Source organism: Podarcis muralis, chromosome 13, assembly GCF_964188315.1.
Source record: "Podarcis muralis chromosome 13, rPodMur119.hap1.1, whole genome shotgun sequence".
Taxonomy (NCBI): domain Eukaryota; kingdom Metazoa; phylum Chordata; class Lepidosauria; order Squamata; family Lacertidae; genus Podarcis; species Podarcis muralis.
The window spans coordinates 46,396,246-46,418,750 of NC_135667.1; the positions used below are offsets into that span (position 1 = coordinate 46,396,246).

At 48.0% G+C, this 22,505-nt stretch overlaps 1 protein-coding gene across 1 annotated transcript in view; it reads left to right on the forward strand.

The window, feature by feature from the left end:
• Positions 1-2,942: 2,942 nt before the first annotated feature.
• VAT1 (vesicle amine transport 1) overlaps positions 2,943-22,505 on the forward strand; it is a 41,728-nt gene continuing 22,165 nt past the window's right edge. The window contains exon 1 of the mRNA XM_028702565.2: positions 2,943-3,525. Coding sequence (XP_028558398.2) covers positions 3,109-3,525 — 417 coding nt within the window. The 5' untranslated portion in view covers positions 2,943-3,108. The remainder of the gene's footprint in view (positions 3,526-22,505) is intronic.

The following is a 22,505-nucleotide window of genomic DNA, read 5'->3' on the forward strand; positions in this document are numbered from 1 at the left end:
TTTGATTTTTTTTTAACATAAAAAAGGAAAAAACCTTAATGAATTTATAAATATATAAACATTCCACTTTCCGTAAATCCTCTTTTGACCTCCCCACACCTTCCAAATCTGCGTTCTTTGTAATAACAATATCAGCAATTTGTTACCTTATTTCAAACCTTGTTGCAACTTTCAGTTATTATGTCTCCGTATTCAATATGTTGTATCTCAATTATAATACCTTTAAAATAAACATAATATGTTTGGTTCACTTGTCATCTTTTCTCATTTGTAACTTATTTTACCATTTGCTTAATCAAATTTGCTAAAGCATAACATTTCCAATAACATGCACTATCTTAAGATTCATACAACTTATAATATTTTTGCAAATAGTCTTTAAATTTTTTCCAATCACCCTCAACTGATTCTTCATCCAAATCTCGGATTCTGCCGGTCATTTCAGCTAATTCCATGTAGTCCATCAACTGCGTCTGCCATTCCTCCAACGTGGGTAAATCTTGTGTCTTCCAGTTCTTTGCGATGAGTATTCTTGCTGCTGTGGTAGCATACATAAACAACGTTCTATCTTTCTTTGACACTTTCTGGTCTACCATGCCCAGCAGGAAGGCCTCTGGCTTCTTAGGGAAGGTATACCTAAATACCTTTTTCAGTTCATTATAAATCATTTCCCAGAAGGCCTTCACTTTTGGGCAGGTCCACCAGAGATGGAAAAATGTCCCTTCTGCTTCCTTACATTTCCAACATTTATTATCAGACAGATGATATATCTTAGCTAGCTTGACTGGGGTCATGTACCACCGGTATATCATTTTCATAATATTTTCTTTCAGGGCAGTGCATGCCATGAATTTTATTCCGGTGTTCCATAACCTTTCCCAGTCTTCAAACATAATGTTATGCCCCACATCCTGTGCCCATTTTATCATGGCAGATTTAACTGTCTCATCCTGTGTGTTCCACACACATTATGTCAGCATCTCCACTGAGCTCAAGATCTCTGTCCTGATTAGTCACTGCCAGTTCAGGCTCATCACGGTATATAGAAATATTTTTTTAAAAAAATGCAGCCAGGATGGCTCTTCAACTGCTTTGGGCTACAGCTATCATTACCTCTGATGGTTGGCCAGAATGACGGTATCTGGGATATCTGCCACAGGTCTTCATCTCTGGTTTGCATTTCTTTGCAATGGACGACATTTGCCATTGTCTTGCCTGCTTTTTGTTCGGAGAGATCCTTTCGGAGCTCTTTTCAATCTACTTGGGTTTTCACCACAAATAATTCAGGCCCCATCTGCGCAATACATTTTAAGCAGTATCATACCACTGTTAAAAGAGGGAAGCGGGTGGCGCTGTGGGTTAAACCACAGAGCCTAGGGCTTGCCGATCAGAAGGTCGGCGGTTCGAATCCCCGCGACGTAGTGAGCTCCCGTTGCTCAGTCCCAGCTCCTGCCAACCTAGCAGTTCGAAAGCACACCAAAGCGCAAGTAGATAAATAGGTACCACTCTGGCGGGAAGGTAAATGGCGTTTCCGTGTGCTGCTCTGGTTCGCCAGAAGCGGCTTAGTCATGCTGGCCACATGACCCAGAAGCTGTACGCTGGCTCCCTCGGCCAATAAAGCGAGATGAGCGCCGCAACCCCAGAGTCGGCCACGACTGGACCTTTACCTTACCAGTGTAAAAAAGTCACGGCTTCTTCCCAATGAATCCTGGGAAATGTAGTTTGGGAAGGGTGCTGAGAGTTCCTGGGAAGGTCTCTATTCCCGCCACAGAGCTACAGTGCCCAGAGTTCCTTGGCAAAAGGGACTGACAGCTAAATTACTCCAGGACCTGTCGCTCTGTGTGTGGAATTGGGGGGGTCTCCTAACAATGATCAGCACCCTTAATGGACTACAATTCCCAGGATTCTTTGAGGGATGCAGCAACTGTTTAAAGTGGTACACTGCTTTAAGGTATAGCGCAGATGGAGCTCAATTTAGCGCAAACCTAGGACACCTCAGTGCTAACCCATAAATCAGGATAATCTATGAATCCTTTTTAAATCACCAGGCTATTTAAACTACTGAACATTCGGCCACACAAAGTAACTTACAACCTTTAGAAGACACCTGAAGGCAGCCCTGTACGGGGAAGTTTTTAACGTTTAATGTTTTATTGTGTTTTCGTAAGCCACCCTGAGTGGCAACCCAGTCAGATGAGCTAGCTTATGATGAGGATGAATGGGAGGGATGGAATGAGTTTTTTGGGGGGGGTGTGTGACAGAATAGTGGTCCACTCCCTAGTGAGTCACGGGATTCAAACTGGACTCACTGATCAATTTTTGGGTCCAATCCATGCACAAAAAGCAAGTTGTGCAGCACAACTCTAGGTGCAAGTTACAAGAATTTGGGGCGGGGGGGGGGGAGAGAAAGGAACAAATTAGTAGAATTAGTAGAACAGAAGAAGGCCAATTTATGCAAGGAAGACAAATTATGACCAGCACAATGGATTGAGAGAAACGTGACTATAGTTTACAAGTTGATAAGGGGATTTAGAAAAAATAGAAATAGCATAATAGAGATGGGTGCTAAGACGCGAGAAACGGAAGCGCATTTAGGATTAAGACCATTTGAACTCAGGGAGGCTTACTCGCAAGGAGACCAGGTGGCTGGATGGTAATTCTACGTGTATGCTCACATCGGAGCAAGGCCCTTTCAGTGCAGCAAGGCTTACTCCTAGGTAAACGCGCATCTGCACGCACTTACTTGGGAGTAAACGCCATGGGGGGGAGAAGCGGGCTGCCTTTTGCGTCAGAAAGGCGCACCCAGCCTCCTCCTCCTTCCAGTCTCCGCCTCGCTTCCTGGAAGCCAAGCCGAGTGGGCGTCCAGGATTGACGGACGGACGGAAGGAGGGAGGGAGGCAGTCCCCGGCTCCGCTCCGTGTTCCGCGCTCCGGGTTCTCCTTCCCGCCGCCGCCCGCTTCCAGCTCCGGCTCTTGCGCGCCGCCTCCCCTCTCCAGCTGTTTTACGCATCTGGCCAGCCGCGCCCTCCTCGCCTTCTCTCTCTCGCCCTCGCAGCAGCAGCAGCAGCATCTGCGCGCCCGACGGCTCTCTGCCAGCTCCGAAGCTGCCATGTCCGGGGAAGAGGCGGCCGGGGGCGACGCGGGCGCCCCGCAAAGCGCCACCGCGGCGCCACCCGAGCAGCAGCAAGAAGCCACTCCGGCCGCGCAGCCCGCCGAGGAGGGCAAGGCTGCGGGGGCCCCGTCGGAGGCGGCTGCCGCTGCTCCCGGGCGCCAGTACCGGGCGCTGGTGCTGAGCGGCTTCGGCGGCTACGAGAAAGTGAAGGTGCAGACGCGGCAGCTGCCGGCCGCCGAGCCCAGCCCGGCCGCGGGCCAAGTCAGCGTCGAGGTGCGGGCCTGCGGGCTCAACTTCGCAGATCTGCTGGCCCGACAGGGGGTGTACGACAGGCTGCCGCCGCTGCCCTTCAGCCCGGGCATGGAGGCGGCCGGCACCGTCTTGGCCGTGGGCGAGGGCGTCTCCAGCCCCAAGGTGGGTGTCGACCGGGGGGGGGGGGAAGCGTCTCCGGTTCGACGGCGGCTGGGCGCGGACTCGGTTTCCTTTCCCCCGCAGTGCAGGGAACGGTGGGCGTGGCGGGGGAGCGGGGGGGGGGGGTTAGCAGCCCCCCCAGGAGGGCATCTAGATGCGGGGAGGGGGTACGTGGGCGCGCAGCCCCCCTCACCCGTGGGGAACCCGAAGGTTCGAGGGTGGCGCTGGAGAAGGTGCCTAACCTTAGGGAGCTAACGGGCGGGGCTGGGAGGAACGTGGCGAGGCGAAGGATCCTACCCTGCAAGGAGTGGGGGGGGGGGTCGAGAGATGGGCGCGATCCCCTCCCGCCCCAGGGGGTTCTACCTGTCTGGAAAGTGGGCGTGGAGCTGAGACAATGGAAGGGTGGGGTGGGGGTGCGTGGGATCCTTCAGCTAAAGTGGGCGCCCCAGAGAGAAGGCACCCCACCCCCACGAGAAGAGGGTGCGATCCGGGATCCACCCAGAAGGGGAAATAGATGTGGGCAGGAAGACTGCCTAGGGCAGGGAGTGTCTACGTCTTGGCTGGCTTGGGGAGACGACCGAAATGCTTTCGGGGTTTTTTTGGGGGGGGGCAGGATCACGCCTCCCTCCCGCTTATGCAAGAGGCACGGGGCTTTGTTCCTGATCTCATGCTTTGCCTCGGGCTTGTGGGGTGGGGTCATTCCTTCGCATCTGTCCAGAAATGCAATGTGGAAATGACACAGCCCCACCTTCTCCCCACAGCCTTGGGATTTGGGGGTGGCGCAGCAGCGACAGAGGGTGGTCCCAGCTGCTGGGCTGCACTCTGCACATGCCTGGAGCACAGCATACCCTCAGCAGGATGGGAAGGAGGCTGGAGTTTGTCACGTTCTTCGGAGGGGGACAACCGCACCCTGGTGACTGGGGTTATGGACCCACACACCCCGCTGTGTGTTGTGCAGGGAGCTGCACGTCAGTGGGAAGAGATGCAGAGTTTCTTTTGGTGGCTGCTGTTTACAATCCCTTCCTTCTCCAGGGTCTCCACAGAGGGTTCTTCCGAGAGATTAAGTATTTATTTATTTTCTAAATAACAGCCGCTGCCGCCACCCTGCATCTGAGGGGTTAATTTATCCCACCCTGTCACCTCAGCTCTTCCCACAGCCACTATTTTGGCAGTAAGCTTTATAATACCAATAAGGCTCATTCGAGAAATATAGCAATACAGTGGTACCTCGGGTTACATACGCTTCAGGTTACATAGGCTTCAGGTTACAGACTCCGCTAACCCAGAAATAGTACTTCAGGTTAAGACCTTTGCTTCAGGATGAGAACAGAAATCGCGTGCAACACCATCAGGAGGCTCCATTAGCTAAAGTGGTGCTTCAGGTTAAGAACAGTTTCAGGTTAAGAACGGACCTCTGGAACGAATTAAGCACGTAACCAGAGGTACCACAGTACCTGTTTCTTTTCTGTGTGTTCATATGGCACACGGTTATAAGGTGCAGTGTGTATTTAAAGTGTACCGGTTATCTCAACCAGTTCATTAATCACGTGACTTAAAAGCGGGCTTGAGGCTGTGAGTGCAAAAGAGAAAATAAAGCAAATCTTAACTCATATGGGTTTTGGGGGGGCATATAGGAGGGCGGGGACCTTATCCGCAACTTCTGCTTCACCTCAAAGGCATTCCCGGAGACTTGAGGGAGAATTCAGGCGAACCCTGTTAATACTTTAAAAGAGAATACTCTGGTTTCACCTCAGATCGTATAAATCTTTCGCCTTTTTAAAAGAACCCTGGAGCTATGAAAAGGGGCCCTATGCACATTTTATAATTAATTTTTGTTCCTATCCTGCTTCCGCGCCACCGCCACCCCGACCTCAAGGTGGCGTAAGTGGTTCTCCCCCCCCCCCAAAAAAAAATCCCATTCAATCCTCACCACAACCTTGGGATGTTCCAGGATTACCCAGTGAGTTTCGTGGGTCTGTGGGGATTTGAACCAGTGTCTCCGAGGTCCTAGTCCAACACGCTAACCACTGCACCACACAGGCATACATCCTGATGGACCTATGTGGAGCTCTGCACCCAAGGGAGAATTATAAGTGACCCAGGGTCTCCCATTGCATGGAGGAGCCCGTTCTCCACCTTGCTGAGCATCCGTTGTTGTGGGGCGTGGCCTCTGGTTGTGACTTCACTCTCCCTCCCCCTTGTCATGGCTGTTGATATGAACATCCCTTTGGTGTGAAGTGAGCAGTGGCTTACCTGCAAATTCCATTAGCTTCTGTAGCCAGACTCTCCAGGGGCGTGGGCGTAATCATAAAAACATAGCAATTTCAAATATTTTCTGGTATCGATTGCTTTCCAGCTAGAGGCAAAGCACGTTGAAGCTTCCTTCAAGGTTTATTTTTGCAAGGATCAGGCAGGCCCACTTTCCTTTGCACGCCGTTGCTTGAGAAGAATAGGACTCTTTTGCAAATTCAGAGAGATTGCTGGATTGCCATGGATTTCTTCAATAAACTTGATGTGCAACCGTTTTCATCGTTGCCACTTGATAAGTGGTAATTAAGACTCGGGTGTCTTCAGTCTGGTTCTTCAAATTAGCTAATCTTGCGATGAAAAGCCATGCTGGTTTCTGCTTCCTGTCTTGAAAAGTACAGGGTTTGGTCCCTGGGTTTTCACCACAAGAAGCCAGTTTTGAACCTGTTTTACTGGCTGCGTTCCAACAGAACCCCAGAAACAAGGCCTATAGTATTCTGTTGTTCTTTGAAGAGGCTAAGAAGAGGTCAGGTGGGAAGGGCCATAGCGCAGAAGGTTTGGATGCAGAAGGTTCCTGGTTCAATCCCTTCCATCTCTAGGTCAGGCCAGGAGAGAGCTCTGCCTGAAGAGTGCTGGAGAGTTATTGCCAGTCACTTTAGTAGCAACCCTGAGCGACGGCCTCTGCAGACATCCTTTTAATGCTGCGTTCATAATGATTTGCCCTCGTGATGGTTATACACGATCCCACTCTCGATACTGTCTTCACCTGCGAAGGTTTTGCGGCAGACGTACTGCTTCATCTCTAGTTTTTTCATTTCCTGAAATGTGGTATCTTTTCATGCCGCAAGTGTGCGTCCCGCAGTCATTGTGCTGTAGTGCAAAGCAATAATGCAATAACACATTGTGGGACAAATAATAAAGTGGGAATAATGAAGTGGATGTGCAGACAGTCCAGTATAACTCCGCCACTGTTGCATTAATGATATGATGCGGAATACACCTGCAAAACAAAAGCAGCAACCTAGAATATGGGCCAAGGGTCTAACTTCGGCATGAGGTATCTTCCTACGTAAGATGACCAACACCACAATTCCAGAGGCAGTGGTGAATTTAGCATGGGATATGAGATTTCCATCCTTCTGGTTCAGCAAGACCTGCATATATATATATAGATTTGTAAAGTATAATTCCTATAGCATTGGAGATATGCCTCAAAAACCTCCAGTTTTGCAACCAGAGATTTCCGGAGTCAATTCCATGCAAGCCTTCGTAAATTTGGCCCTATGTTCTGGTTTTATTCCTGTTGAAGAACTATGGCATACTCTGGCCTGGAATTTGAATAGAACTATGGCATACCCACAAGGGACGCGGGTGGCGCTGTGGGTGAAACCACAGAGCCTAGGACTTGCCGATCAGAAGGTTGGCAGTTCGAATCCCCACGATGGGGTGAGCTCCCATTGCTCGGTCCCTGCTCCTGCCAGCCTAGCAGTTCAAAAGCACGTCAAAGTGCTAGTAGATAAATAGGTACCACTCCGGCGGGAAGGTAACCGGCGTTTCCGTGCGCTGCTCTGGTTTGCCAGAAGCGGCTTAGTCATGCTGGCCACATGACCCGGAAGCTGTACGCCGGCTCCCTCGGCCAGTAAAGTGAGATGAGCACCGCAACCCCAGAGTCGGCCACGACTGGACCTAATGGTCAGGGGTCCCTTTACCCTTTACCTTTATGGCATACTCTGGCCTGGAATTTGAATAGTTGCAATAATATGTAGAAGTCCTAGCCCATGGATTTCTAGGCAGGCTTTGTCCTTACTGAAAGGCCCCAAAGGTTCAAAATAAATTGGACCAGAACATTGAAACACCAGTTGGACCAGTTAAGGCGGCCAACCTACTTGAAAGTCACCTTGGCAACCAAGTTCATTGGCTGGGCGCCTATCTTGCAAGCAGAGAGTTGGCTGGTTACTTCAAACTGATTATGGGTAATTCAGCCACCAACCTGCTTCCTTTTTTGCCCTCTGCGAGCCACCGCCCCTCAAGTTCCTTTGTTTGGTCAACTGTGTCTTTAGAGGCAGCCCTAGAAAGCATCTTTGGAGGAGACCAGGTGATCTAGCTACCTGGCGACAGTTCCACAGGCCGCATCTTTGGACCAGAAGAAGTGGCCAATGAACTTGGGGGGTCGAGAGAATGTCCTGCAGTCTCATTGTGCTATGCCTCCTTCCCGGCCTGATCCAGCTAGCTTCACTTCTGACCAGTGATGATTCATAGAGTGGCTTATGGGATTGCTGAGTTAATGGGGAAGGACTGTACCCCACGGGCAGAGCGGAAGGTCCCTGGGACAACCCCCAGGATACCCAGGTGGGTACTGGAGTGAATGGGTGTTAGGGGAAGGGTAATCGTACACCTTGGAGTAAATTGTCCACCTTTGGTCTCTGTTATATACTGAAGTTCTCACCCTGGGCCAACAGGGGGATACTGTAGATAGTTTTCACTCAGGTCCACATATTCAAATAAGGAATTGAAAGTGACGTTCAGTGATTGGATAGTTACAGAAAGTTGTTAGTGTTGCGTTGTAGTGGCGCTCTGTATAAGCAGGCTGGCTGAACCCTTCAGTTCAGTTCTGTTCTGGCCTGTGAATAAACAAGAGCTGTTTGAAGAATCGCTGTGTCGTCTGATATGTTCACCCACAACTTAACAGTCCCCATCCTGCACTTGGCTCCCAACTGTGGCTCCTAGAAGCTGTCAGCATGTGACAGCGGCCACACCCTGGGAATGGCTTCAAAGGTTTCAAGCCCTGGGTGAGTTAGGGACTTCCCCTGCATGCGAAGACAGGCTCCGGAGGACTGAATGGCCGAGACCAATTGTGGGTCCAATGGTCAAGAAGGAGGTTTCTGCACCTGCCGTAGAGGGAAGTGAGGGGCAGGTGGGGCTCGTCAACCTGTGAAGGTAGCCCATCTCTGAGAAGGAAAACCAATACAGTGGTACCTTGGTTTATGAACTTAATCCATTCTGGAAGTCCGTTCTTAAACCAAGGTGTGCTTTCCCATAGCAGCGGGGGGCTCAATTTACAAATGGAACAGACTCAACAGGAAGCGAAACTTGTTCTTCTTCCAAGGCAAAGTTCACAAACCAAAACACCTACTTCCGGGTTTGCAGCGTTCTTAATCCAGGTTTTTCATAAACTAAGCTGTTCTTAAATCAAGGTACCACTGTATACTGCCGGGTCAAAAAACTCTGGTGCCGCTCAGTTCAAGCCGTGTTCTGTGTGCATTGTGTCACTCGTGGAAGAGGTAGCAAATTTAGGGGGAAAGTTTTTCTCAAGTACGCGAGGCTTCCAAAAGGGCTTTGAGTCTATCGGTTTTGCTTGGGGGGGGGGTTCCCCAACTGCCCCCTGCCCTGTGTCCAATTTCTCATTGGAGTTACGGTTGTTGCCAGGTACTCAGGCGGCAACGCACAGTTTGTCAGTCTACTGCACTTGTCTGCTCCTGTAATAGGATGCAAATTCGATGTTCCAGGCTTAGTGGGGGTGTTGTGGTTTTGTGTGTGTGTGTGTGTGTTTGCCAGAGATGGGCTGTTCTGGGCATTGGGGAATCTTGCCGCTGCCATTCCCACAAGAGACAACAGCTGGCTTTTTTGCTACCTAAATGGGCCTCCTGCTGGGAAAACGCAGACATGCAGCAGCTCCTAGACAACGTCCCCTGGTGTTCTCTAATTATTTCTGCCTCTTTACCTGTGAGGTGGGTGCGAGGGTAATACAGCATCTCCATTATCCTTAAGGAGGAGCGGAAGATTCAGTGGAGGGTTGGGCACAGCGGTCTCTGCCCTGCCTGTTCCTTGCAAGACTTCGAAACCTTCAACTGCAAGAAATGATTTTCAGCGTTCGTATAATTAAAATACCGTAGTTTTCACTCTATAAGACGCACCAGACCACAAGACGCACCTAGTTTTTGGAGGAGGAAAACAAGAAAAAAAATATTCTGAATCTCAGAAGCCAGAACAGCAAGAGGGATCACTGCGCAGTGAAAGCAGCAATCCCTCTTGCTGTTCTGGCTTCTGGGATAGCTGTGCAGCCTGCATTCGCTCCATAAGACGCACACACATTTCCCCTTACTTTTTAGGAGGGAAAAAAGTGAGTCGTATAGAGCAAAAAATACGGTATATACACATAAAAGATCACGTGCAAATCATTATACAGTGGTACCTTGGGTTAAGTACTTAATTCGTTCCAGAGGTCTGTACTTAACCTGAAACTGTTCTTAACCTGAAGCACCACTTTAGCTAATGGGGCCTCCTGCTGCTGCCGCGCCACCAGAGCACGATTTCTGTTCTCATCCTGAAGCAAAGTTCTTAACCTGAGGTGCTATTTCTGGGTTAGCGGAGTCTGTAACCTGAAGCGTATGTAACCCGAGGTACCACTGTAATACAAACATTGCGGCACCAGCCCTTTCCTTACAAGTACAGTGGTACCTCAGGTTAAGTACTTAATTCATTCTGGAGGTCCGTACTTAACCTGAAACTGTTATTAACCTGAAGCGTATGTAACCTGAAGTGTATGTAACCTGAGGTACCACTGTAAGCAGCTGTAACAGAGAAGGAAGTGCCAAAGAGCTGATTGCCACTAGCTGCTGATTCTGTAGGTTCACCCTATCTGTATTCAAATAGAGTCATAAAACAGGAAGAATAAAATTGCGAGATAATGAAATAATCCTCCTAGGCCTTTACTGATCTCTGAGCCAGCTCATGTAGCCTCAAACCCTTACAAAGCAGAAAACAAATAAGGCACTGTAAGCAGTCATAGTTCACCCTTCCAGGGCTTGCGTGGCCTCGCCTGATTCAGACGTTCCAGAAAAATAGTCCTGTGCTGGTGACACCTTGCCCCCAGATCTCTTAAGAGGTTGCTCCCGATGGGGACAGGTTAGTGCAGTGTTTCCCAACCTTGGGCCTCCAGCTGTTTTTGGACTACAACTCCCATCATCCCTAGCTAGCAAGACCAGTGGTCAGGGATGATGGGAATTGTAGTTCAAAAACAGCTGGAGGCCCAAGGTTGGGAAACACTGGGTTAGTGTTCAGAGACACCCGACATCACAACTGCCAGGGGGCTGGGAGATCATCACTCAGTGCTGTTCTCTGAAATTGATCCTGGAAGATAGGACTGGAACCAGTGCCTTCAATACCCAACTCATAGAACTGGTTCAATGGTATCAAAAGCCACTGAGAGATTAGGTAAAAGCCAAAGAGTCACACTCCCCTTGACTCCCCTCTCAGGGCGGCCAAGGTCGGATTCAGTCCCATATCCTTGCCTGAACCCCAATTGGAATAAGTCGAGATAATAGGCTTCATCCAAGCATATGTGCAACTGTTGCTGTGTAGGCCCTGGTATTTTGCTTTTGGTGCATTTCCTCAGGAGACAGGACATGTTCTTCTGTCGCTTTCAGAATGGTAGAGTAAGTGTGGACCACCAGGTTGGATTACCTGAGAACCTTGCGTAATCAAGGAAAGATCCGACAATTTCCTTTCCCCTTGAGTTAGAGGCCTCGCCATGTTTTTATGTGTGTTCTTTCTTTACATTGCCTGTAGTTTCAGCTTCTGTTTCAAACTACAGGTAGGTAGCCATGCTGTAATTGAAACAAAACAAAACAAATAAAATAAAATATATATTTTTTTAAAAATCCTTCCAGTAGTACCTTAAAAAGGTAAAGATACCCCTGCCCGTACGGGCCAGTCTTGACAGACTCTAGGGTTGTGCACCCATCTCACTCAAGAGGCCGGGGGCCAGCGCTGTCCGGAGACACTTCCGGGTCACGTGGCCAGCGTGACATCGCTGCTCTGGCGAGCCAGCGCAGCACACGGAAACGCCGTTTACCTTCCCGCTAGTAAGCGGTCCCTATTTATCTACTTGCACCCGGGAGTGCTTTCGAACTGCTAGGTTGGCAGGCACTGGGACTGAACAACGGGAGCACACCCCGCCGCGGGGATTTGAACCGCCGACCTTTCGATCGGCTTTTACCCACAGCGCCACCCGCGTCCCTTAGTAGTACCTTAGAGAGCAACTAAGTTAGTTCTTGGTATGAGCTTTCGTGTGCATGCACACTTCTTCAGATACACTGAAACAGAAGTCACCAGACCCTTATATATAGTGAGAGGGTGGGGAGGGGTATTACTCAGAAGGGTGGTGGGAATGGGTGATTGGCTGATAGGTGTGCTAAACCTGTTGACTACTGTTAAGGACTGCAATTGGTCTTACAGGAAAAAGCAAGGGGTGAGAGGGCTCAAAATAGCTTTATCATGTATAATGAGATAAGAATCCAATGTCTCTGTTCAGGCCAGGTCTCTCCATGGTTCTAAGTTTGGTAATACGTTGCAATTCAGCAACTTCCCTTTCCAGTCTATTTCTGAAATTCTTTTGTAATATGACATCTACTTTGAGATCTTGTGATGTCAGGAATCACAAGACAGAGAAACCAGCAGAATACTTCAATCTCCCAGGGCATTCTATACAAGATTAATAAAAAGAAAGAAAGAAAAAAAAGAAATGGTATGGGCGCTAAAATAAGGTTACCAAATTTGTTTCAATGAATCCGGGGGGACACTTCAAATTCGATGGATTTTGTATGGGGACCGATTTGTAAATCTGGGGACTGTCCCCGGGAAACAGGGACGTCTGGTAAAACCAATGGCAAAAAACCACAAGGGACGAAAGCTTAAAAACACATGGATACAAATAAAGTCCGGATCTTGCAAATCCTGCCCCATTCAAAGAGGCCAGGCTGATGAGCTGGTTCTTGGACAATAGCCCTGTAACTGATACCTGTCAACTTGGGGATGGCTCCGTCTGTGGTCATGCAGTGCATCCAGTCTGTGTTGATTTTGGCACTGCTCTGTGGATGAGGAATGTAACATCCATCACAATGGCTTGATTCTCATCATGCACCTATCTTATGCTGCTCCTCCCCTGAATATCTTGTTTATTCGAGCAGTGATCTTCCTTCCTGGCTGCAGCAAGAGAAGTCCCTTTATAGCATGTGGCAGCTGCTTGCCAGTTCTCCCACCCCAAAACCCACCCGCTTCCCTTGGCTATTGTAAATTAATTGCTAATACACAAGGCACTGGACGCGGGTGGCGCTGTGGGTTAAAGCCTCAGCGCCTAGGGCTTGCCGATTGAAAGGTCGGCGGTTCGAATCCCCGTGGCGGGGTGCGCTCCCGTCGCTCGGTCCCAGCGCCTGCCAACCTAGCAGTTCGAAAGCACCTTCGGGTGCAAGTAGATAAATAGGGACCACTTACTAGCGGGAAGGTAAACGGTGTTCCGTGTGCTGCGCTGGCTCGCCAGATGCAGCTTGTCACGCTGGCCACGTGACCCGGAAGTGTCTGCGGACAGCGCTGGCTCCCGGCCTCTTAAGCGAGATGGGCGCACAACCCTAGAGTCTGTCAAGACTGGCCCGTACGGGCAGGGGTACCTTTACCTTTAATACACAAGGCAATAGCTGGACCTGAGGAAGAGCAGGGAATTAGGTCAGTGCATTCCAGCTAATGCCAGAAGAAGTGCGTGCTACGTATTACATTTCAATAATAATTATAATAATAATAAATAATAATTTATTATTTATATCCCACCCATCTGGCTGAGTTTCCCCAGCCACTCTGGGCTGCTCCCAATTGAGTGTTAAAAACAATACAGCATTAAATTAAAATAAGCATAAATTAAAATAAGCATAAAGCCATGAGGTAATACTTGGTATCCTCCTTTGGGGCGGCCATTTTTGTTTTTCTGCATTTTATTAGAGACGCAGCTTTGGCAGAATTCTCCCAGAAAGAACTTTCGCTCAGAAACGCCGCCGTGCTTTCTTATGTGAAGCACGTCTTCCTGATTTCTGACCTAGGTTATTGGAAAACTGTGGAGATGAGGTCATTGTCGCCAAGAGAAACTTGGCTGAGCAGGTCTAGGGCCCTGGCTGATGCAGGCGTTCCTTCTAACGTAAAAGGAGAGGGTGCCCTGGAGGCCTTTGCAGTGGTCCTTATGATTTGCGCTGAGATGCTCTTGCTAGGTTCAAAGCTGGCCCAAGTGGTCTGTCATTGAACCATGACTGGCTCCATTGGAGGCACGTTCAGGCATCCTGCTTGCATGCAGAATCTCAGTGGTGTCCAAACTTTTCACAAAGAGGGCCAGATTTGAAGGGCCGACCAAAGTTTTTGAGCTTTTTTTAGGACTGAAGTTGTTAAGGTGGATTTTTAGGACTTTACCCCAGGAAATAAACTGCCACAGGGGCTGGATTCAACTGACCGGCGGGCTGGATTAGGTCCCCAAAATGGATTTTGGACATGCCTGATGTATATCCTACAATAAGCTCAGCCCCTGCCTCACTATTCCCTTTGAGTAGTTCGAGAGTGAAGTCTGAAGCGGGCAATCTCTTCTCCCCGTGCGTATTTCTGGCATGAGACAGAACCCTGCAAAACTGGGAGCGGCCATAGTTTTGTGGTAGAGGATTTGCAGAAGGTTCAAGATAGAGCAGCTGGGAATGTCCTCTGTGTGAAACCCTGGAGAGCCGTCATTGTTTCCCAATCTTGGGTCTCCAGCTGTTGTTGGACTACAACTCCCATCATCCCTTGGGAGCAGTGGTCAAGGATTGTGGGAACTGTTGTCCGAAAACAACTGGAGACCAGGATTGGGAAACACTGGACTAGACAGTAGTGAGCTTGATGGACTGGTGGTCTGATTCTGCCTGTGGCAGCTTCCTACATCCCTTAATTGGGATCCTAAATTGTGAGGAGAAGGGAAACCTTCTGCTTTTACCTTCCAAGTTCTGGAGGACCTCAGAGATAGTGATGTGGAGGGAGTGAATTATTCCTATTTTTTAAATTAAATTAGTTTGCTGCCCTTCATCCCTAGATCTCCAGTCGGTTCACAAAACCTAACAATACATCCAGGATTTGCGGGTGACCTTTGAGGCTTTTCCAAATACCGTATTTTTTGCTCTATAAGACTCACTTTTCCCCTCCTAAAAAGTAAGGGGAAATGTGTGTGCGTCTTATGGAGCGAGTGCAGGCTGCGCAGCTATTCCAGAAGCCAGAACAGCAAGAGGGATTGCTGCTTTCACTGCGCAGCGATCCCTCTTGCTGTTCTGGCTTCTGGGATTCAGAATATTTTTTTTCTTGTTTTCCTCCTCCAAAAACTAGGTGCGTCTTGTGGTCTGGTGCGTCTTATAGAGCGAAAAATATGGTAGTTCTCTTCTTACTAATGTTGCCTCTTTGAAGCTCCTTAAGCACTAGTTTGATACTGAATATGAAATCCTGTTAACTGTTTGTCTTGGACCAGTATGTAAAAAAGCAGTTCATTAGGGTTCCCCACCCCCACCCCCTACAAAGTTTATCCTCTTTCACACTGGTAACTTGGAGGCAAAGTGGAACGTGTGTCTAGAGGTAGTTTTCAAAGGCGGCTTGTATTTTTAATCAGTAAATGGAGGCTGGGGAGGAAACCACACACAGTTATGGAAGTAGCCGCTGCAGCCTTCTGTGCGCAGTGATGCTCTGTGTGTGGCTGCTTCGGAAGTCACACTGTTCCTGCAAACAGGCTGCTTTTGAGTGGCCCATTGCAGAGGCCAATGAGCTGCCGAAATGTCCGCATCAGCTTTGTTGCAGCAGTTGAAAGCATGTGATGTTTGCTGATGCTTCCTTGCCTATCAAAATCTGCAAGACAACCTTCCAGAACTGGCTGGGGCTGATGGGAGCTGTAGTTCTGGACTGTGCTGCTATAGGCTGCTATAAGGGAAGTTACCGTATTTTTCGCTCTATAAGACACACCAGACCACAAGACGCACCTAGTTTTTGGAGGAGGAAAACAAGAAAAAAAAATATTCTGAATCTCAGAAGCCAGAACAGCAAGAGAGATCGCTGCGCAGCGAAAGCAGCGATCCCTCTTGCTGTTCTGGCTTCTGGGATAGCTGCGCAGCCTGCATTCGCTCCATAAGACGCACACACATTTCCCCTTACTTTTTAGGAGGGGAAAAGTGAGTCTTATAGAGCAAAAAATACGGTATACAGTAGTACCTCTGCTTATTTAACCCTCTGGTTACGTAAACTTTGGGATACGTAGGCGGCAAACCTGGAAATATTTTACCGGGTTTTGCCGCATGCGCAGAAGCCGTCCTCTGGTTGCGAAAACCTCGGGATCCGGCCGGACCTCCGGAACGGATCCCGGCCGCAACTGGAAGTACCTCTGTACACCTTTAGGCGTCAGGCAAAATGTTCCTATAAAACCAGGCCTTTGGCTGAGTTACATGCAATGCCCTTTTAAAATGTGTTGCCAGGGGCGCGCACGTTATTGGGTTGTTTTTTGGTTTATTATGTATTTTGTATTTTTATATTGTGATTTTATGTTGTAAACACCCAGAAAGCTGCGGGTATAGGGCGGTATACATTTTTTAATAATAATAATAATAGTAGTAGTAGTAGTAGTTATTGGAAGCCTGAACAAGCAGACACACTTCATGCATTTTCTCCGAACAGGGAAGTTGGATTTCGCCTCCCTTGGCCTTCGCATTCTTTAACTAGAAACATAACCAAGCAAACCCACCCAGAGTTGGCGTTGCAAACGCACTGTCTCTTTCTTGAACGCATTAATAACCCTGGGGTGCCTTTCATCTTTCCTCCCTGAATGTGCAATGTGTGCTGGTTTGCATATTTCAAAAGGAGCGTGCAAACTGTGTCCCATCTGGCGGTAGTTTTACGAGGATTTTAATTATTGATTGTAAGGTGCTTGCGCGTGAGAAGCAACCATGTGTAAGAACAGCCTGGCACTTTCCTTAAAAAAAGAAGAAGGAAAGCTGTTTTGGGGGAGGTAGAATGGAAATGCAGCATGGGTGTGTGTGTGTATGGACGATGACAACAACAACAACAGCTTATTATTATTTATACCCCACCCATCTGGCTAGGTTTCCCCAGCCACTCTGGGCTGCTTCCAACAAAAGTTTTAAAATACATTAAAACATCAGTCATTAAAAACTTCCGTAAACAGGGCTGCCTTCAGATGTCTTCTAAACGTCACATAGTTGTTTATTTCCTTGACATCTGGTGGGAGGGTGTTCCACAGGGTGGGTGCCACTACCGAGAAGGCCCTCTCTGCCTGCTTCCCTGTAACCTCACTTCTCGCAATGAGGGAACTGCCAGAAGGCCCTCGGAGCTGGACCTCAGTGTCTGGGCAGAACGATGGGGGTGGAGACGCTCCTTCAGGTATACCTTCAGGTATGCATGCAGACTTAACCCTGTCCTCACTGCTGTGACCATCCCTCAAAGGAGCCACTTTCTTCGGTTTCCAAATTTGCATGTTTGCAAGGGCAAGGATTAGTACACACAGCACACGTGTTGCTTCTCTGTTGGGAAGGTCTGTAAGCTCTGTGATGGAGCTTCAAATCCGGGCATTGCCAGGTGGGGTTGGGAAGATCTGCCAGAAACCCTGGAAAGCTGCTGCCAACATAGGCATAGCCGGGGGAGGGACGGAAGGGCAGTCCCCCCCCCAATAAATACAAATCAGTAAAAATACATAGCAAACAGAGGTTCTGCCCCCCCCCAAACAAAAATCCTGGCTACGCCCATGGCTGCCAATGTTATTACTTTTTTTAAACAAGTTTTATTAGGATGTATAGAGAAAAATGCAAGTCTTAATATCAAATATCTTTCCCCCCTTTTTTATCCAAATTAAGACTTTGATCTAAATACATTAAAAAACATAAAGGGAAAAGGGGGGAGAGAGAAAGGAGTAGAAAAAGAAAGAGAAAAAAAGAGTAGAAAAGAGGTTAAATGAGAATGATAGAAAAATTCAGAAAGTAAAGAACTTCCGATTGTCTGTCTGCTATATATAAATTATACAGTGGTGCCTCGCAAGACGAAAAGAATCCGTTCCGCGAGTCTCTTCGTCTTGCGGTTTTTTCGTCTTGCGAAGCAAGCCCATTAGCAGCTTAGCGGATTAGTGCTATTAGCCGCTTAGCGGATCAGCTGTTACGCGGCTTAGCGGATCAGCTGTTAAGCGGCTTAGCGGATCAGCTGATAAGCGGCTTAGCGGCTTGGGGAAAGGGGGGGGGAGGGAAAAAACCCTGCAGGAACTCACAATACATTTTCGTCTTGTGAAGCAAGCCCATAGGAAATTCGTTTTGCGAAGCACCTCCAAAACGGAAAACCCTTTTGTCTAGCGGGTTTTCCGTCTTGCGAGGCATTCGTCTTGTGGGGCACCACTGTATTCACTCTGCCTACTCCGATATAACACGCAACAAAGCCACTTTCTATAATCAGTTGTCCTCAAATCCAAACATTATTTCTTTTTCACACAAAAAGTCCACGAGAGGTTTCCAGTCTTTTGCAAATGTTAACGACTTTTCTCTGATCAAACGTCGATCTCTTCATTTCACCTAAGTCCATTAGTTTTAACAGCCATTCTTCCATTGTTGGTAACAATGGGTTCTTTCCGTCTTTGTGCATATAAAAGTATCACAGCGGTAATCATATATTGTAACAAAGTTCCAACTTCCTTTTCTAACTGTATATCTGTAAGTCCCAGCAGGAAGAGTTCTGGCATCAGTTTATAAAAACAGTCTTCAAAATTCTCCATGTAAATGTACATATTTGTACCCAATATTGTAACTTAAACATGTGCTGGGAGAGGGGAGGCCCTCATGCAACTCAGATTTGCCGTAATTTGATCTGGCAGAATCCTGGGTCATCCCAATCAGTGGCGTAGCGTGGGTTGTCAGCACCCGGGGCAAAGCAAGTAATTTGCGCCCCCTAACCCGTGGAGCCAGGTAGGGGCAGAGAGCTGCGAGTGTGAGCGCGCCCCCCCCAGATGTTGCGCCCGGTGCGGCCGGCCCCCCCTGCACCCCCCATGCTACGCCACTGATCCCAATTCAGGTTGAAACAAAATAAAAAAATTCCTTCCAGTCGCACCTTAGAGACCAACTAAGTTTGTTATTGGTATGAGCTTTCGTGTGCATGCACACTTCTTCAGATACTGCATGCACACGAAAGCTCATACCAATAACAAACTTAGTTGGTCTCTAAGGTGCGACTGGAAGGAATTTTTTTATTTTGTTTCGACTACGGCAGACCAACACGACTACCTACCTGTAACCCAATTCAGGTTGTTATCCAGGATTTGGCTGGATCCGTTGCACAGCCCTCCTGTCTTGTTGTTAGGAAGCTTCCTGTGTCCCCCCCCTCCAAAGCTGCTTTTCTCTTCTTTTAAATAAGGAGGGGGGAGACACCACTTGCATGTGGCTGCCCCTAATCCGTATATGAATTTAAGAAGGCAGCATGACCAGTGTTTTATGGAAGAACGGGTGTCTCTTTCGGATTACTCAGAGAAGTATTGCAGTGTGGTGAGCTCGCGAGCTGGGTTTGAGCTATGAGCAACGGAAGTTAATTAGACTATAATGTCGTGATTGTGATTTAACAGATGGGAGAAACAACTCAGTGGAAAATGGGAGCGGGGGGAGTTGACAAAAATGAGAGAAAAAGGCAGAATTGTGTTTTGATTATGTTTAAAATGCTGAAACTTATGAAAATATAATTGAAATGAAAAAGAAAGGGGAGGCAGTAGCGTGTTCGATGCGTACATAGGATTTGTTTGTTTACCACAGGCTTCCTCAACCTCGGCCCTCCAGATGTTTTGAGACTACAATTCCCATCATCCCTGACCACTGGTCCTGCTAGCTAGGGATCATGGGAGTTGTAGTCTCAAAACATCTGGAGGGTCGAGGTTGAGGAAGCCTGGTTTACCACATGTGCAGTCAATGTACACAGTCAGGGGCCTAGTTCAGTTGTGGCTGCATACTTTTCATAGCTCTTGCATCCCATTTTCCCCATCCCTGTTTCCCAATATCTGCTTCTCATGGACATTATACGGCTTTGGGAACAGGGAAAAACCAGTATATTCAGCCTCGGCAGCCAAAGATTGGGTTGGTAACTTTCAACGAACACGTGCTATTCAGCTGCAAGGCTTGTTACAACCAGCCGTCTTCCAGAGTAGATAAGAACATTTGTCCTTGTGTAATATCACGCAGGAACTCATCCAGTGTTTGGGAAAAGCTTGCATTAGGCAACAGCCAGCTTCTCCACCCACCTGCGGACAAGGGCCTTGTTTTTTTGCACTAAGGCCCTGGAATTAGGAATCTGAACGAACCATGCTAATTTTGTTAGCAGTATGTGAATGCGCTAAGGGGAGGGGGCTGGCTATTAGCTCTGCTCCGGCAGCGAAAGGTGACGTTCTCTGTATTCTGAACCAGCCGCCGCATTTCAGCAGGAGGCAACTAAATTGCACACCGGGATTAGATAACGAGCATTTGCATTTTTAGCATTTGCATGCATCTTGTCTTCTGTGGGAACACCTGGGAAGGCAGAAGGCAGATACAAAGTGTTTCATTACTAAAAGCCTGTGAGGAATAGGTCTCTTGTACCCAACAGTAATATAGAATCACGGGGATTTTAGTGCCAAGAAATTGGAAAAATACTAAAACACCTAATATAGCAGACTGGTATACTTAATGGTAGAATACTTGCAGCTGGGGACGCGGATGGCGCTGTGGGTAAAAGCCTCATTGCCTAGGGCTTGCCGATCGAAAGGTCGGCGGTTCGAATCCCCGCGGCGGGGTGCGCTCCCGTTGTTCGGTCCCAGCGCCTGCCAACCTAGCAGTTCGAAAGCACCCCCGGGTGCAAGTAGATAAATAGGGACCGCTTACTAGCGGGAAGGTAAACGGCGTTCCGTGTGCTGCGCTGGCTCGCCAGATGCAGCTTGTCACGCTGGCCACGTGACCCGGAAGTGTCTGCGGACAGCGCTGGCCCCCGGCCTATAGAGTGAGATGAGCGCACAACCCTAGAGTCTGTCAAGACTGGCCCGTACGGGCAGGGGTACCTTTACCTTTACCTTACTTGCAGCTAGCAGAGGTGACAGGAAGAGTTAGAGGCCAAACAAAACAAAAAGTCCACAAGGAATGGAGAATATTTAAAGAATAGTTGAAGAACCATGGTATAAGGGGTAATCTCCTGGCAGACTTAGACTGAGCCTTGTAGTATATAAAGGTAATTGACAATTTACATAGAAATACGATAAAAAATAGAAGAAATAAGTAACTGTGCGGTAAAAGTGTATTTAACAGATAACGTACAATGAAAATGTTTGGAAGTCTTTTTAAAACCTCAACTACTTTTAACTGTTTACAATGCTCTTTAAGATAAGTCATAAATTTCTCCAATTCCTTATTAAAATGTTGGTCTTCCTGATTTCTGACTCTTCTGGACATTTTTGCCATTTTGGCATAGTCCATCAACTTCTATCTGCTATTCTTCTCTGGTAGGAACTTTATCTTCTGTCCATCTCTGGGCCAGTAACATACGTGCATTTGTGGTCGCATAAGGATTGGATTTCTTTCTTGGTCAGAATCGTTTGCCCTCTCTATGGCCCTTTGAGATTTGAGCAGCTCGTCTGTCCAAATTTTATCGATGGGCATTGGAAGTTGAGTTCTGGGGAACTTGCCTTCCAGTATATATCCGTGGTTGCGATGCAGTTTGAACCTGTCTGTCCCGAGATTGAACTGCCTCACTGCGCTGGGTTTCTCTTGTCCTGTGTTGCTGTGGAAACCAACTCTCTTCCTTCTGCTACTTTGGGCCAAGAGGCTTCATCTGTTTGGCTTTCCACACGCATGCAAAGTATTTATGACTGCTGCAGAGGGAGGTTCACGCCGAAGGTGAAGGATGCTGGGCTACAGTTATGCTCCTTTCCTGAGAGCAGAGCCAAATAAACACAGGATTTCCCCCTCTGCAAAGGAAATGGTTGTGTTTTCTTTCAGCAGGAGAGATACGTGGCCGGGGGGAAATCTGGAAATGGCGCCAGAGAGGTGCATTGTTTCCATGGGCCCTCCGGGAGCCCAGTCGCCATAAAAGATAGCCTGGGCACAAGAAACAATCTTATTAGTCGATTTAATGCAAACATTGCCGTGCTAGATCAAGCTTCTGAAAATTTGGGGTTTTTTTTTGCTGGAGGGAATAAATATACCAAGTCTGTATCATTTCTGGTGGAGCTGGGAACAGAACCGTAGTTAGACCCAGCCTCTGAGACACTTGTGTCCCAAGTCTACCCATCCATTGTTTCCATAATCTCCAATCTTCTGCATACACTTCACAGACCCCACCTCCATTGCATGTCTCTAAAATATAAATAAAATCTCGGCAACACCAGCACATCAACCCTGGACTATGCTTTATGGGTGTCGTGCACTCTTCCCTCGCCGACCCCCAGCAAAAGGAATGTAGCCATGGGTTACTTGTCTTCTTAGGAAGACAGGCGAACTAATGCCAGTGTACCGAAAAGAGCAAAGATCACCAGTGTCGAAGCAATGATTCTTCAACATCAGCTTTGTTGGACTGGTTGTGTTGTTCGGATGCCTGATGATCGTCTTCCAAAGCAACTACTCTATTCTGAACTTAAAAATGGAAAGCGTAATGCTGGTGGTCAACACAAGAGGTTTAAAGACTCTCTCAAGGCAAATTAAAAAAAAAAAGGAGTATAAACACTGACAACTGGGAAACACTGGCCTGCGAGCGCTCCAGTTGGAGAACAGCCTTTACCAAAGGTGTCATGGGCTTTGAAGACACTCAAACTCAGGATCCAGAATTGGCCTTCATAGTCACTTACTGACTCACTGTTAAGACTGTATTAATGGAAGACCATCTTACTCAGCTACGAGTGATCGCAGAAGAAGAAGAAGAAG